This window comes from Melanostigma gelatinosum (assembly GCF_949748355.1).
Source record: "Melanostigma gelatinosum genome assembly, chromosome: 3".
Lineage (NCBI taxonomy): Eukaryota > Metazoa > Chordata > Actinopteri > Perciformes > Zoarcidae > Melanostigma > Melanostigma gelatinosum.
In genome coordinates this window covers 12,587,667-12,603,759 of record NC_136636.1, presented here as the reverse complement: position 1 = coordinate 12,603,759, position 16,093 = coordinate 12,587,667, and the positions used below count along the sequence as shown (strand labels likewise).

At 46.5% G+C, this 16,093-nt stretch overlaps 2 protein-coding genes across 2 annotated transcripts in view; one reads left to right on the top strand and one right to left on the bottom strand.

The window, feature by feature from the left end:
• The window catches only part of LOC306775035 (low-density lipoprotein receptor-related protein 1-like), an 83,273-nt gene that overhangs the window by 9,004 nt on the left and 58,176 nt on the right, over positions 1 to 16,093 (bottom strand). The window contains exons 32-67 of the mRNA XM_079265244.1: positions 15,882 to 16,031; positions 15,559 to 15,699; positions 15,236 to 15,361; positions 14,984 to 15,115; positions 14,719 to 14,853; positions 14,236 to 14,365; positions 13,940 to 14,066; positions 13,681 to 13,832; positions 13,468 to 13,592; positions 12,920 to 13,294; positions 8,984 to 9,173; positions 8,667 to 8,871; positions 8,303 to 8,495; positions 7,330 to 7,455; positions 7,009 to 7,137; positions 6,788 to 6,907; positions 6,568 to 6,681; positions 6,312 to 6,461; positions 5,948 to 6,070; positions 5,728 to 5,844; positions 5,220 to 5,348; positions 4,970 to 5,092; positions 4,699 to 4,839; positions 4,131 to 4,318; positions 3,858 to 4,041; positions 3,691 to 3,776; positions 3,458 to 3,577; positions 3,072 to 3,259; positions 2,652 to 2,857; positions 2,377 to 2,565; positions 2,139 to 2,287; positions 1,953 to 2,046; positions 1,757 to 1,873; positions 1,541 to 1,660; positions 1,042 to 1,164; positions 89 to 214 (exon numbers count right to left, since the gene is read on the bottom strand). Coding sequence (XP_079121370.1) covers positions 89 to 214; positions 1,042 to 1,164; positions 1,541 to 1,660; positions 1,757 to 1,873; positions 1,953 to 2,046; positions 2,139 to 2,287; positions 2,377 to 2,565; positions 2,652 to 2,857; positions 3,072 to 3,259; positions 3,458 to 3,577; positions 3,691 to 3,776; positions 3,858 to 4,041; positions 4,131 to 4,318; positions 4,699 to 4,839; positions 4,970 to 5,092; positions 5,220 to 5,348; positions 5,728 to 5,844; positions 5,948 to 6,070; positions 6,312 to 6,461; positions 6,568 to 6,681; positions 6,788 to 6,907; positions 7,009 to 7,137; positions 7,330 to 7,455; positions 8,303 to 8,495; positions 8,667 to 8,871; positions 8,984 to 9,173; positions 12,920 to 13,294; positions 13,468 to 13,592; positions 13,681 to 13,832; positions 13,940 to 14,066; positions 14,236 to 14,365; positions 14,719 to 14,853; positions 14,984 to 15,115; positions 15,236 to 15,361; positions 15,559 to 15,699; positions 15,882 to 16,031 — 5,343 coding nt within the window. The remainder of the gene's footprint in view (positions 1 to 88; positions 215 to 1,041; positions 1,165 to 1,540; positions 1,661 to 1,756; positions 1,874 to 1,952; positions 2,047 to 2,138; positions 2,288 to 2,376; positions 2,566 to 2,651; positions 2,858 to 3,071; positions 3,260 to 3,457; positions 3,578 to 3,690; positions 3,777 to 3,857; positions 4,042 to 4,130; positions 4,319 to 4,698; positions 4,840 to 4,969; positions 5,093 to 5,219; positions 5,349 to 5,727; positions 5,845 to 5,947; positions 6,071 to 6,311; positions 6,462 to 6,567; positions 6,682 to 6,787; positions 6,908 to 7,008; positions 7,138 to 7,329; positions 7,456 to 8,302; positions 8,496 to 8,666; positions 8,872 to 8,983; positions 9,174 to 12,919; positions 13,295 to 13,467; positions 13,593 to 13,680; positions 13,833 to 13,939; positions 14,067 to 14,235; positions 14,366 to 14,718; positions 14,854 to 14,983; positions 15,116 to 15,235; positions 15,362 to 15,558; positions 15,700 to 15,881; positions 16,032 to 16,093) is intronic.
• LOC306775034 (somatostatin receptor type 5-like) lies at positions 11,331 to 12,350 on the top strand (the record flags this gene model as incomplete). Its single annotated transcript, XM_079265243.1, has 1 exon — positions 11,331 to 12,350. The coding sequence occupies one exon, from the start codon at positions 11,331 to 11,333 to the stop codon at positions 12,348 to 12,350; it is 1,020 nt and encodes a 339-aa protein (XP_079121369.1).

The window sequence follows — 16,093 nt, the reverse complement described above, 5'->3', positions numbered from 1 at the left end:
TGAGCACCAAACAGACACGATAAGTACAAGTGTGGTCCTGTTAACAACGTCCTTTCTTTCCCTTCTCCATCTGCCACTCTGTCCTTACCACACTCTTCCTTGGGTTCATCTGAAGCGTCTCCACAGTCATCCTCTCCGTCACACTTCCAGCGTGCCGGGATGCAGCGCCCCGAGTCCTTACAGCGGAATTCATCCACACCACATGTCATTTGGGCTGCAACATAAAGGATTTAATGGATTAGGCACACTGACACTAGACATAGCTAAACACACTTTTATGCTCTCTTTCTGGAACAGCATTAACAGACAACAAAATAAATAACAGTGTTGTTATCATTAAGCTATAATAACGACCAACTGAATAATGGACTGCTGAATAACCTGTTGTGGCTGTATACTTCTACGGGGGCTTTCACACATAACCCGTTTGGTTTTGTTCAAACAAACTTAAATCCGTTTGCCCGGTTATTACGTTTAGTTTGAGCTGGTGTGAAAGCTATTAGCATGGTTTCAAAAGCTTTACTACTAATAAATCTATCCGCTAATCATGAAACCTGTTGGGAAGTGATGTAACCTATTTATGCAAAACAACAGATATGCACGTCAGTGTGGGTATTTCCCCTGATTGATAGGGCAAAAGCTGACTCTGTGTACTTTGTCAGTTAATTAAGTCCATTAAAAGTGTGTGATCGCATTCCCAGAGTAAAACGCCCGAAATCATTACTGGATAAGACGCCTCATCCAGTGTCTGTGTGCTTCCCGACTTTTACACCAGTCGTCTGGGGGCATGCAAAGGGCCTGTGGTATAGTCCTGTCTCTACCTGTACATCTATTGTCTACTAATACTAATACTGAACCGAACTACAGGTGTGAAAGCAACCTAAGCTTCCTTTTTAAACTCAAAAAGCCAGTATTAAATTTGTATCTATTACGGACACCCACAGCCTCCCATCAATATAACCAGTCAGGTCCTGTTCATGCAGTAGAGACTGATTTCTAAAGCAGCGGTGCCGTTTTGTTCCGTAATGAGCTGTATCTTACTGCAGTTGGCAGGCTCGTCCGATCCATCCACACAGTCATTGTCCCTGTCACACACCCACACCCGTGGGATACAGCGCTTGGTGATGGCACACTGGAACTGGTTGGGGGCACATGTCACTTCCGCTGCAGAAGAAACAAACAGATACTCCAATAAATACAGAAGAATTGCTACCTTATCACAAATTTCAATGACTACAATGCTGAAGTCCTGCTTGCGGCTCCTAGAGACTGTGCTCAGCCGTCCTATCGGCTCATCAGATTTTGAGATACAGTATAAGTGGAAACTGTGGCTTACGAAGGTGATAGAGAAAAGATCAAAGGGCTCACTATAAATAGTCGGGTTCATCCGGTGGGGACAAAATTTAGTCATGCTTGAAATTGTAGAGATACCTTGCTCTGGACCAACGTGTTCAGATGAATGAAGCCTTAGGCCACTAGCAGGGCAAAAACAGAAAAACCAAGAGAAGGCCCAAGGAACATAAAGGGCAATGAGACTCACGACAGTCTTTCTCATCCTCTCCCTCTCCACAGTTGTCCTGTCCATTGCAACGGAAGATGCCAGGAATGCAGCGACTGGGGTGGGTACATTTAAACTGACTTGGCAGGCACACGTGGATGTCTGGAGACAGGAAGACAACAATAAAAGGATATGGGTTATTATGGGTTCATCGAAGAAAAAGATTGAAATTCTGTAAGTATGAGTAGGTGCATGTACCACAATTGGCCTCATCAGAGTTGTCTTGGCAGTCATTGTCCCCATCACAGATGTAGGCCGGGTTGGTGCAGATGCCTGTACCACACTGAAACTGGCCCGGTCTGCACTTAAACTCAGCTACGGAGACAAAACACAGATCGTTATTAACTGGAACAAACAACACTGATTTTGTAGACGGGCTACAATCGTCACTCACGGCAGTCTGCAGGCTCATCTGAGCGGTCCCCGCAGTCGTCCTCAGTGTCACACTTCCACCAAAATGGAATGCACTTGTCATTTTTGCAAACAAACTGAAGGAACAGAAGAGAAAATTATTCATATTTACTTTTTAAATGAATAATGTGTCGATACAGGCTCAAACAATAGCATCAGGTTAGCTCACCTGACTTGCAGTGCAGTTGGACAAGCACTGTCTACCATCAGCTGCAAGGTAAAAGTTAGTGGGGCAGGCACACTTGTAGCCCCCTCCAGGTGAGATCAGACATAGGTTACTGCATCCTCCATTGTTGTTTTGGCACGGGTGGCCGGCCACTGACGAACAAGGAAATTATCAGACACGGTCCAAGACACAGATGAAGATTCACATGTGGCACTTATGAATGACGGTTACTTGGTTTTACCTTCCGGCTGGCGGTACGGGTGGTAAATGTGGACGTCCATCGGTCTGTGCAAGGTGCTGATCAGCACGGTCTTGTTGATTCCCAGCGTCTTATGAGCTCTGTTGATAGACTTTGTCTCCCAGTCTGTCCAGTAGATGTACTCCTCAAACAGAGTCATAGCAAAGATGTGGGGGATATCCTGAACAAGAACTACAGCCGCACAGGCACAAAGACAAATACGTTAGTAACGACAACTGGAGAAGTGCACACTCCAATTGAGTTTGTGCGCGTGTTACCTGTGTGTCTGTTGGTTCCATCCAGGCTGGCAAATGCGATGTAGTCCTCTCGAGCATCGGCCCAGTAGATGCGGTCATTGATGAAGTCCAGCGTGAGGCCATTGGGCCAGGTGATCTTATCCTCCACAATGGCACTCCTGTTGGAGCCATCCATCCCGATCCTTCCTATGTGGGGGGTGTCACCCCAGTCTGACCAGTATAAGTACCTGTCAGGGATGTGCTGTATTAGTTAGGTTCATTGGTCATAACAAATCAGAATTCAACACAGTGCAAAATCGCAAAAAGTGCAGTAATTAAAAGTCAATTTATTGAATGTAACTGACAACAGATGGATTGATGGTGTTGGTAAAATGATCTCCCTCTGGCATCCAAACGGAATAAAACAAAGTTTCCCTGCTCTGCCCTGATCTTCACTCTTACCCGTAGCGAACGTCCACAGCCACGGCACGTGGCTCCCTCAGGCCGCTGTTGACCAGAACGGTCCGGTACGCTCCGTTCAGCTTTGACACCTCGATAGTGTCCCGTCCCTTATCACACCAATACAGGTTTCCTCCTACCCAGTCGACTGCCAGGCCATCAGGGTTGCTGAGCGATGTGCGATGAAGCACCTAACAAATGAGCAGTACATACTTGAATGAATACTCTGAAACTGTGCCTCGCAATCAGCGATTCAATTATTTTTCCTCGGTTTTTACTTCACATGCATGAATACAAATCAAGATTAATTATTGATTTTAAATACAGGCTTTATGTGGAGATTCAGAAGATATTTTCAGCACATTTCTCTGTCCGCTATCCACACTGACCTCAACATCGCTGCCGTTGATGTGCATGCGGCGGATCATGCTGCCCTGGGTGGTCACATCTGTCCAATAAATCATCTGCTGGCGATAGTCGAAGTCCAGAGCCACAGCATTGTTTAATCCCTGTCAAAGCACAGTAGCTGCATCAGTCTGAGCCAGTTATAAAATCCCCGTTTGCAGGATTTCTCAGCGCTTCAAAAGGACATTATCTTTTAGTCTTTATCTGCAAGACTCACCTGTTTGAGAAGCGTGTAGTTGGAGCCATCCAAGTTGAGCTTCCTCAGATAGTAGCGGTTGGCAAAGATCAGGAAGGGTTCTTCATCTGCGGGGAGGGAGACATCATATGTGAGTGGATTTTCCTGAAACACTTCCTGGATGTTATTAATCTTGTCATGTTTCTTACCAGAAGTGGATTTGCATATGGTGGGGTTTTCAGGGCTAAGCTGGAAACCCTCCACACACAGACAGTGGAAGCTGCCATGTGTGTTGATGCAACGCTGCGTGCAGGGATAGGTGGCTGTGCACTCATCTATGTCGACACACGTCTTCCCGTCATCTTTCAGACGGAAACCAGGGTGGCATCTACACTGTGAGGGGACAGAGTACAGAGCAGGTAAAGCAACAGCGCATGCTATTCCTGGAAAGCTGAAGTCACAACTTCATGGCGTTCACTTACCTTGAAGCCTATTTTAAGGTCTTCACAGAGCTGGGAGCAGCCGCTCAGTTTGCTGTTCAGGCACTCGTTAATAAAACAGTTCAGCTCATCGGAGCCGTCGCCACAGTCGTCTTTATGGTCACAAAGCAATGTCTCATTGACACAGTTTCCATTATTGCAGGCGTACGCAGTGTCGTTGCATTTCTTCTCTGTAACAAGAAAGAAAGAAAGTTGGGCAAGCACCGATCTGACTTTTTCAATCCAGATAAAGAGTTGCATAGAATTGAATACATCGGCCCCTTTGTCAGCAATACCTGATCCAGCTATTTGAGTCACCAACGACCCAATATAGATGTATCCCTACAACTAGTGGGGCAGATATCATTTCAGGAATTCATTGAAATCACAGCTGTTGAGAGTGCTATCCAGTTGCCAAAAAGATAAGCAATGGTGCCATATTCACTTCATATGTTCTTACACTGGATGCGCCTTTTCCGTGCTTGCTGTCTTTACTGTTGATCTGCTGTAAATGCTATAATGTTGTTTGTCCAAGAGTAAAGTGCTTTTGGAGTGCATGTGTGGGACTAACCTTGGCCAGTGCAGTGTGGGTTCTTGGGGGCTTCGTCGGAGTGGTCATGGCAGTCAAAGTCTCCATCACACTCCCATGAACTCTGGATGAGGCAGCGTCCGTTAGCACAGCGGAACTCACTGGGTCCACATGTCGGATATTCTGAAGCGAGAAAGGGCACGAGGGTTTAGGACAGTTGAACTCACTGTTGAGAGCGAGGAGGAAAAGGGAGGTTTTTTTTTTTTTTTTTTAAATCGCCCCATCAGGAGTAACAGGTCATGGTTCCACTCACCACACTCCTGGGACTCGTCTGAGCCATCACTGCAGTCGTTGTCATGGTCACACACAAAGTGTTTGGGGATACACTGTCGGTTCTGGCACATGAACTCATTGCTGCTGCACGTGTTGTTGAACACTGAGACATAGAAATATTTGGTGAGTGAATGATGCAAAGAGTCCCCTATAAGATACAGATGTATTTCTTTTTCTGGGTTATTAAAATGTTCTTATTTTTGACTAAATCCACCCCGGCCTGCACTCACCACAGCCAGCTTTGACGCTCTCGTCAGCCCCATCAGGACAGTCTTTATCTCCGTCACACTTCCAACGCTGGGGGATACACTTATGTGATCCAGGACACTGGAACGCCTCAGGACTGCAGGTTTTGGTCTCTGTGTGTGAAAGAGGTTATTGAAGATGATTTTGAAGCCTTTCTTTGCATTTGAGAACATACCGCAAACTCAGATAATTATATTTTGGAAATGTTTCAGAGGCAGCATGATTGCTTAAAGCTATCACAAAAACCTAAATGATTTGCATACATGCCAATGTTTTAGTCCATACTGCACTTGAGTATTGTGTAGTGGTCATCAGATGAATCAAAGCTCTAGTTCAGAGTATCACAATATCCACAAACCAAGATCCTCCAAGTTTAATAATGTATGTTGATACTGTCCATGGATTCTACTGTCAAATATTTTTGCCGGTCGAAATGTTCGCTCTAATTAATCTCGTATTTGTATTCATTAAAGGTTTGTGCCCAACACTCACTGCACTTGCTGTCCTCATCGCTGCTGTCACCACAGTCATCGGCTCCGTCACACACCCAGCGGTTGGGAATGCAGCGGTGGTTCCCACACTCAAACTGAGTGGCTGAGCAGAATTTATCTAGAGGTCCAGAAAGAATGTATAAAGTGCAAAATACAAGCGCCACAACAAAGTGACTGTCTATTGCACTTCAGCTTGTTTGTGCTCGAGTATCTAAACTTACCACAGTGAGCCTCGTCTGCACCGTTCTCACAGTCATTTTCCTTATCACAAGTCCAGCTCATCGGGATACAGCGTCCACTTGGACAGGCAAAGAAGGGCGTTGGACACTTTGTTTTCCCGCTCCCTGGCAAAGCGACAGAAAAGTGGCAAGTCAATGGAGAAAACATTAAAGAATTCAGTTAGTATGAAGACAGAGACAATTTAATTTACACTGCAATACTTTTTATGGAGAATTTCCTCCCAAGAATTTCCTCCCAAACCACAATTGAATGGATGAAAGCATTCTTGTGGCTCTAATCTCTCTGTCGACAAATTTCTTTCACATTTTCCCCTGCATGCTGTGAGAAAATGCGAGAATAAAATACCTGGGCAATTTCTTTCATCTGAGAAGTCTCCACAGTCATTAGCTCCATCGCACAGCCATGAAGGGGCATAGCAGAGTGTAGTGAACTCGCACTTCTGAAATGTCACTCCTTTCACTCCCAGGTGGAAGTAACTGGAGCAGTCCGTGGCAGCTTAAAAGAGGAGAGCAGCACTATTTTACACCGTAGCCTGTGAGAAAGCCGTGCCATTTTTCTATAACATCTAGTCATTCTGAATGGATCGGATCGTTTCACTTACTGCAGCTCATCTCGTCACTGGCATCCTCACAGTCCACTTTCTGGTTACACTTGCTGGAGTTGGAGATGCAGCCTCCGTCTCTGCACTGGAACTGATCGGCTGTGCACAGCGTAGCTGACAAACACAAAAACAAGAGACGGTGTTTTGGTGGAGTTTAATTTGTAACTGTCATATGACTGCAGCAGAGAAGAACTTGTTTAAATCGGAATACTTGACTCACTGTTACAGAAGACTTCATCAGAATTGTCACCACAGTCGTCCTGCCCGTTGCACCAAGAGCTATGCCCCACACAGCGGCTGTTTACGCACCGTCTATAACCCTTCTTGCACACACGGTTGGCTGAGGACCGGACAGGAAATGATACAGACTCAAACCACAAATGTCGACGACAGGAACACGATTGAAACTGTTTTTACTGAGCCAAAAAGGTTCAACTTTACCACAGTAGGACTGTTTCTCGTCGGACTTGTCCTTGCAGTGGGCCATGCCATCACAAGTCAGAGTGTAGTTCACACAATCTCCATTTCCACACTCAAACTCATCAATGGTGTTACATGTAGCGTTGAGGGCTGTGAGACAAAGACAGAAAAATGCACTTAGGGAGTGTTGTCTACCCCGAGGCATGCAGCTTGCAAAATCTTCAGTGCTCATTCAAATCCATTCAAAGCCTGATCTCAGTCTTTTGATAAAAATATTTCTTTGAATCGCGTGCATAAGATAACTTTTATTACAACCCCTTTTCACTCCCTGTCTTGTGTTACCTATGCAGGTGTTGTCTTCCAAAAGCTTCCTGTCGCCACGGCAGCTGCAGTTGACCCTCCCCTCAGAGGTCAGCAAACACAGATCCTGACACCCTCCATTGTTAACACGGCACATAGAGAACTCACCTATGCAGAGATGAGCAAAGTTAGGGAAGGTTAGCCACATACAACTGTACATATTAACACACACACACACACACACACACACACACACATGGGTATTTCAATGTGACTCAATCTAAATGGGATTTGCAGCTATTACCACAGGCTCTCTGCTTGTGTGGTCGCTGTGGGTATTGGAGAGCGAGAGAGTTTACTGAATGAGGCAACTTGAGGGCTGACGATATGGTAGAGAGAAAAAAACCTGCAAGGCTGCATTGATTTAAAAGGACACAGACAAGTGGGAGATGCAGAACAAGAGGAGTTTGAGAAGGAGGTGGAGAAGTATTACAGTGAAAAACAGCAATTCAGCAGCCACTTGTGTGTTTGTGTCTGTGGTGATATGGAGCTGATGTTGGGGTTGTGAATGTCAGGTGGGCCCGTCCTATGAAATGTCATCAACTCATCTTCTCCATTGTCACTCCTAGATTACTTCTGTCACCTCATTAACTGCTCATGAATGTTTTAGCAACGCACTCAAACCTCCTTTTACAATGTTTCATTGTGATGAAGTATCTTGACTTGCCAGGTATTTCATTTGATGGATTAGCAAAAAAAAAGGTATTGTTGTTTAGATGTTTTATTCTGTATTTAAAGTTTATCAATTCATTTTTACACAAAATGTACAAAATCATAATAGTCAATCATGCAAAGGTTTTTTATGAATGAAAGTGGATTTTGTGAAAATATCACTGGGTGATACTTTATCCATATTGCCCAGTGCTAGGCATTATGGACTTCAAAAACACTGTTGCACTGTCTTCACACAGTTCAGACACACACACACACACACACACACACACACACAACTCACAGCTATTGGTGTCGTTAGCCACAGCGACGATACCCATTGGCTGCTGAGGTATGTCAGCACGTAGCACCTTCATGTCTCCTCCTGTGTATTTGTCAGCCCGAAGCACGGCCCTCCTCACCCAGTCAGTCCAGAAGATGTAGTCACCGTACACGGACAGGCCAAACGGATGGACCGGCTCATTCTTCAACACCACCTGCAGGGGGAAGCACAACCACAGTCACGACCTCATGCATTCAGCAAATTTCAGCCTTGCAACAGAGAAGCAAACTGTTATTCGGCAACCCTATAATACGGTATAAATGTTTCCATTACGCAGCATAATGTACACCGCGATTGTCTGCGTGTGAGCGTGCATGCTACTCACATAGCGGCGAGTGCCGTCATACTCGCAGCGCTCGATCTTGTCTAGTGTGGCGTCAGAGAAGTAAAGTTTTTCAGCGCGGTGGTCTATGGCCAGGCCGTTAGGGGTTCGGATATCATTGCCGATGATCACAAGGACGTTGGAACCAGCCAGTGTGGCACGCATAATACTGGGAGACTGCTCATTCCAGTTGGTCCAAAACATGAGGCTGCAGAGAGAACAAAGAAACACAGCAATGTGCATGTGAATTTTTTGGACCGAATTTAGGAATAGTTTTGAATGCAAGGAGGTGTGGTGGGAATTCATGTGTTAGTTTTAACCTCTGACACTCATCAAGGACAAAGGCTCTGGGGTGGTCATCTCCCGACATGCTGACCACGATGTGCCTGTCAACGGCACCCCAGCGGCTCTGATCCACGGTGTGGCGGGTGATGGTTGAGGTGGTGTAGCTGGTCCAGTACAGCATATCCCAGCCCCTGTGGTACGCCAAGCCCTCCACCGAGCCAACATCTGAAGAAGAATGAAAGAATAGAGAGAAGAGCAGGAGATTAAAAAAAAACAGAGAAATGGCAGAGAAGAAAGGGAACCACAAAAAGGGAGAAGAGAAAAGAGGGTAAGGAAAAGAAGCACGTCAATCCCAGTTTTGTGTTAAAAGGCCAAATGTGGACTGTCTGGCAGCAGCTCACTGTTGGCAGACTGCTGTCGGGCAGCAGAGAGTCAGGGCTATGGACATGACAGCGTGGTACTAATGACCAAGAACACAGTGTGATTCAAGGCTTTTCTCCAGCAAATAGCTCACTATAAAGGTCACAATAACAGTTGCAGCCTTGCGTATTACTTTCCATCGCGCTACCTCATCAACAGATGAGAAGTAAAAAGTGGTTTCTTTCTGCTACACAGCCTTGAAATGAGGAAGAGGTTATGAGCACCTAGCCTGCACAGAGGCCAGAGGACAGGCAAGAGTCAGCCAAGATGGAGGAACACTAAGTTCTGCAGCGGCAGATAGAGAACAGCTGCTCTGCTGGTGAAACAAAACATGCGCACACACACACACACAAGTGTACTTCAGGAGAAGTATATTTGAAAACACACCAGATCGCTCCAATGCCAAATAATTGGTAATAGTTGCCTTCTTGTTACTGTTACTGCAATGGAACAAGTGAGGGTCGAATGATTGCAGCGGCTTTTTCCAGGGCTGGGTATGATCTCACTCCATCAGCTCGGGCCGGAGGATCAGTGAGGTTCACCCCCAGGTGGGACACTTAACACTCCACCTCAACATATCCAGTGAAACGCCGCGGACATGAATCAATATTTGCCTGGCCCATGCTAGGACACTGTGAATGAACCAAAGCAACTGGAGAGCTGAGCGAAGGAATGACACAAAAACAACTCCCCTCTGCTTCTCGTGCTCGTAAATCAATGCGCTAAAAATCGATGACGAGCAACTTGAAATCCATTCACCCCTATTTCCTCTTTCGTTGGTTCTGTTAATGAATTATAAAGCTCCAGCCTGCAGCTCTCTCTACTCAAATTCTTGCTTTTCAGTTTTGTTTATCTTCACACTGCATTGTTGACCGAAGCCTATTTGGGCTCCTGGAGATTTTCTCTTGCTGTTTACAATAATTCAGACGAGCTGGATTTACAGCTCTTGAGCTCAGCTGGTGAAATTGACACCGATAGTTCTTTATTGCAGTTGTATGCAGTAGGTGTGATAGCAGTTCAGTGTTTTCTATCAGACCAGCAGTCAAGAATTACCCTGATTTCTGAAGGCAAACACGATTTCACTCTGTCTCACTCTGTATGAACGTGTGCAGGAACAAAAAACTCCTCGAAAATGTACAGATCCTTTCAGATAACAAACAGACACATTTGACCCTGGGAAAAACTATGTTTGGCCTCATTAGTCCCTCCCACAGAGAGCAGGCCAGCCTATCTCTCGCCTGCTCTATGATGATCAGTCCAGAGTTCACCTGCCGTTTACTCCGTGTCATCCTCTTACTGTCGCGCTATTCGCCTCCTTTCATTTTCTCCTCTGCCAGAATTGTGCGTCTCAGGAGATCCGTGCCTTGGAGGCAGGAGCGAGGCTGAATGTGGATTGCTGAGCACGGGCCTGATTGAGATGTCATGTGGAGTAGCCGCCTGCTCTGAGGTGACAGGAAATCACACGGTCTACGGCATTTAGCTCTCAACACCTGGACGCTTTAACAAGAGATGGATGGACGCCCCAGCAACTGTGAAATCAGGAGTGTCTTGACTTCAACGGAGGAGTCCGAGGTTATTTCACTCGCTTTACCATCCCCCCGCCAATCACAGGTGGAGCTTATTGCGAGGACTGGAGTGGCTTGATTTACATACAGCACTTTGGAAGCAGCTTGATTTCTACTATGAAAATGGTCATTTGCTGGATGTCATTTCACAATGTAGACATGAATGTATGTAATCTATGTGTGTATTTCTATGCGAATCACCGTCAGTCCTTTTTATTGGTCGATTTTACCATCAACCTTTAAGGAAGTTATTGGAACTTAGTTGATTAGTCATACCCACAGTATGAGTAGTCATTCCCACTGGTATTATCAGTAGTTTTATGACCGGCGTGAGAATATTTTAACCCAACCTAAAGCCAACAGTGGCAACATGACTTTCTCCATAACTGAAGGCAGGATGCTGCTGTTGAACTCGAATGGTTCAGAGGATCTGCTGGGGAACAGCAGCGACACGGGGCTGGGCAATGTGGAGCAGGTCCTCGTCCCCGTATTAGATCTACTGATTCTGACGCTGGGAGTTGGCGGGCACACCATGGTGATGATGATCCTGTGTGGAAGGCGGAGACATATTGGACAGTCCCCTCAAAGCTCCATGACAGGCACAGGAACTGACGTCCTCCTGCTGGCTCTGAGCGCTGCAGACTTGCTTTTGCTCTCCGTGCTTCCCTTCCACACCGTTGCCATAGCCATGCAGCGATGGCCGTTCGGAGACTTCATGTGTCGTCTGGTGAGCTTCTTGGGATCGGCCTGCTCCTCAGCCAGCGCCTTCACACTGGCCATGCTGGCTGCGTCTCGATATCTGACTGTGGTGCGGCCTGCCAGAGCTTTCGGCCTCCTCTCCCCTCGCCGTGTGTCTATCGCGGCTGTGCTCCTCTGGGTCCCGGCCTGCTGCCTGGCTACTCCACAGCTGGTTTTTCGCTTTGTGGGAACCCCACGCGGAACCCCTGATGGCCTTGCTTGTTTTGCTTTCCTGTCCCACAGAGATCAGCTGATCTACGGATTGTTTCTCTTCCTCGTGGCCTTCTTGCTTCCACTGGTCACCATTGCGGTGGCATACGGCAGCGTCTACATGTTCCTGTGGGGGAGGCAGCATACCGGCAGGGCTCCCCAAGTAGAGCGCTACCAGAGCAAAGTGACCAAGACGTCGGCCATGTTGGTGCTGGCTTTTACCCTGTGCTGGCTGCCGTCCTATGGACTCACACTGGCCTTATTGGTGGACGAAAGCTTAGAGGCCACTGGTGCATCTCCGCGCTACGGCCCCTTCAGTGTATTTGCACGCCTCATGGCGACCTCGTCTACGGTGATGAACCCCATCCTATATGTACTGATGTCCCAAAAGTTCAGACAAGACCTACTAAGGCTGTTCAAGAGGGGAGAGCAAAGAGCCAGTGTTGCTGTGGCTATGGTAGCTGCTTGAGTGTATTACCATCAACAACTAGCTTGATATACCCGAACATCTGAGCCACTGGGCAAATCCTGATGGGACTCACAGTGAAACAATTATGAGCTGAGCAGCTTTGCTGAAAGACACAATCATTACCCTCACGAGAAAAGTCTACTTAGCAAGGACAAGCAACAACACTCACAACAGCAGGCAACATTCAACATATTTGCCTCTTGACAAGACTGGTTGTCTGGATATTGTAAAAGAAGATCAAACCAGTAGCTCTGGGAGGTGCCGCTCCCCAGCGACAGTGGGACAAACAATCCTGAATCATGCATTCCTTGTAAAACAGTTGAAAGTAAAGGCACGTTGGTAAAACATTAACGGTGCACCTGTGTTTTGTTGTGCTGAGATAAGGTCATCTGCGAATCTGATGTTTACAACTAAGGTTCTTTGTTATTCACCAATAAAGTGGCGTAACCAGACATAACTCTTGACTCATGACCAGTGTTTAGGAAGGGGAATAAACTGGGACATAAACTGGTGGAGGTTGACTGATAAAAGACAGGTGGCTGTTCGACTTAAAACGAGGGAATACTCACTCTCTACCACAGTCTTGCGGTCGGCTCCGTCATCACTGATCCGCTGGATGTTGCCGAAGTGGATGTCGCTGAAAAAGATACGGTTGGCTCCCTTTCCTCCACCTCCTCTGTAATCAAAAGTGAGTGCGATGACGTTCTTCATATGCTCGGGGTCCTCAAATGGTTTAATGGGGGCATTCAGGTTGTTTTCATCCGACAGGTGGACACTCTTTAGTATGGTGCGCTCCGAGTAAAGCAGGTAGCCGTCGTAGTCACGGCAGCTGCAGCCGTCCTCCGCCAGCATGCCATGAGCGCAGGCACATGTCCGCTGTCCATTGCCACGGAAAAGACAAAGCTGCTGGCACCCGCCATTTTTGTCTTTGCACACATTTGTTCCTGTACACAGAGACGTGAAATCCATGAAATAATCCTCAACGACAATTAAATTGCTCAAAACAACATGGAATTGCACAACAAATGTGATGTGACATTTTTGAAGTATTTAACTAGGATGATGTAAAAATACAAAAGACATTTTACAGTTTTAAAACGAACGCCGTGGTGCTTACCTTGCTGCCTGGCCCTGTTGAAAACCTTGATGTCTTTGAGCTGTACACCAATACCAGTCCTCAGAGACACAGAGTCTGTGGCGTTGTCCTTGCTGCCTCTCTTTATGGAGCCATTGGCATGTGTCCTGGTTCAAATGTCAAACAGAAATTAAGCTAGATGAGTGAAATATTAAGACTCGCGAATAAGTGACAAATGTGGTGGGTATGTCTGACCTGTCACTCCAGTAGATGTAGCTCTCAAACACAGACACAGAGAACATATCCATGTTGTTGTTGGCCAGCACCACCTCCCTGTTCTCTCCAGTCTCCAGGTTGATGCGCTCAATCTTGTCTGTCCTGGCATCGCACCAGTACAGCAGACTCTCCTACATGCACACGGACGGGAATGGTTGAGATGATGTTATGATGCAGTGTTCCCTGTCTGCACTGTAATATCGTGATATAAATGCAAGGATGGCCCGTTATACTGCACCTCATAGTCAACGGAGATACCGTTGGGCCAGCTGATACTGCCATTGACCAGGACAGCCCTCTGAGTGCCATCCAAACGAGACCGTTCAATACGGGGGTACTGGCCCCACTCTGTCCAGAACAGGTAGCTACACACACACACACACACACACACACACACACACACACACACACACACACACACACACACAGAGCAAAGCACAGAGACAACTTCCTCAGAAATCAATAACGAGAGAGATTACAGAAGCAGAAGCTACAGACAGCTACAGTAGTAATTGGAGTGTTGTTTCCTCTCACCCTTTTGCAGGGTGGACAGTGATGGCCCGAGGCTTATCCAGGCCCTGGGAGATCACCACATAGCGGAAAGAGCCGTTCAGTCTGGCCACCTCGATGACATCAAAGCCTTGGTCCGTCCAGTAGATGTTTCCTGTGGAGGATGAAGGAGAAACGTTAATGCTCCGGCCCTGTAAAACCTCCTTCTGGACACTTAAAAGTGACTTTCAATGACCTCGGAATTATATTATTTTTCACAGGTTTTTTCTCCCTTCCGTGTCTGTTCTTTGTGTATCTCTTTCCTGTTTTATAGTACAATAGGTTTTCCGCCTTGCTTTATATCCATCTCCCTTACTACTGCGTGGTAACAGAAAAACAAAGGATGGTGGATATACTGACAGCAAAAGTGAAACTTAGTTTTTATCAGTATCTATGATTGATGCTGTTTGAATTCCACAATCTTGATCATGTACACTATGTTTTTTACATGTCTGCGGAGTCTCTCACCAGCTATCCAGTCCACAGCGATGCCCTCCACCCTGCCGATGCCGTTAGTGACCACGTCCTCTCTCCAGGTCTGGTCTCTCTTGGCCCTGCTAATGGTGCTCAGGCCCATGTCCACCCAGTAGATCGTGTCATTGTCTGTGAAAACAAGTGAAAGAGTTGGACTGAACAGAACTTTCCTTTACCCTAATACAGCAACACATACTAAATGCATTGGTAAATGAATCTGGTATTTCAGAGTCATTTTTATTGTTGAAAAAAGTCGTACCAGCATGGAAATCTATGCCCACAGCCAGGGATGTACCCGACACTGGTACCAGGGCATCAGACTTGTCTGATGGGTCCAAAGGAATACCACGTATGCCTTCATGCACAGAGTACAGCAGGAAAGAGCCAACACCTACAGAAAGAAAAACAAATAAAACTCCATGTTTTGAGTTACGTCACACATTGATCATTTTCATCAATTCTTAGATCCAAATTTGGCGAAATCAAGAAAACGTGTATGAATGTGTCCTACCCTCACAAGACTGTTGCCCTGTGCGCAGGCTGTATCCTGCAGTGCACATGCAGGCTCTGGTGGTCGGGGAGGTGGGGAGACACAGCTGGGAACAGTCTCCATTGTTATTACTGCAGAGATTGGCGCCTGGGAACACAAAAGCATGAAAACAAATACAGAAAACATATCAAAGAGGGGTTACAGAGACATAAACAGATATGCTTTGGCACAGATAAACAGGCCACATGCAGCAAGCAAAACAGACCTTGAATGAGACAAGGACATATTTTCCTCCCTTTGTTTTAAAAAAATGGATTTGCGTCGTAATTTAACCAGCTCTGCACCTTTCTGCACAGTTTCATTGTAGATTTTCATGTGCATCATGGGGGACGTGCTGTTCCTCAGGATTTTCCAGTTGCCGCCATCCTTCTTGTCACAGGTTCCTATCTGGTCTGTTCCTTGGTCCGCCCACCACAACTTGTCTCCTAAAGGATACAACAGAGGACAGGATGCTTAGCACTCTCCATCAGAACCCGACCTAACACCAGAAGAACCCTCAACCTTAACTAAGAGCAACATTTAAAGGCACACATACGTTATCATATGGCAGGGCTGAGCTCTCTCTGCATAAATTGCTGGCTAAAATGAACATTTTCTGGAAACGTACCCATGATGGCCAGAGCAGTAGCCTTGGTCAGCTTGCCCTTTACTCCATCAAGCACTTCCAGTCCAGAGCCGTCCAGTTTACAGCGGCTGATGGTGCTGTTTCCTGAGCTGATCCAGTATAACTGCTCAGTGTCAAAGTCAATGGAGAGACCTGGAAAACCAACAGAGAGCTGATATGTAATGACATGCCCTTTCACTAGGGGGTGCTGTCTC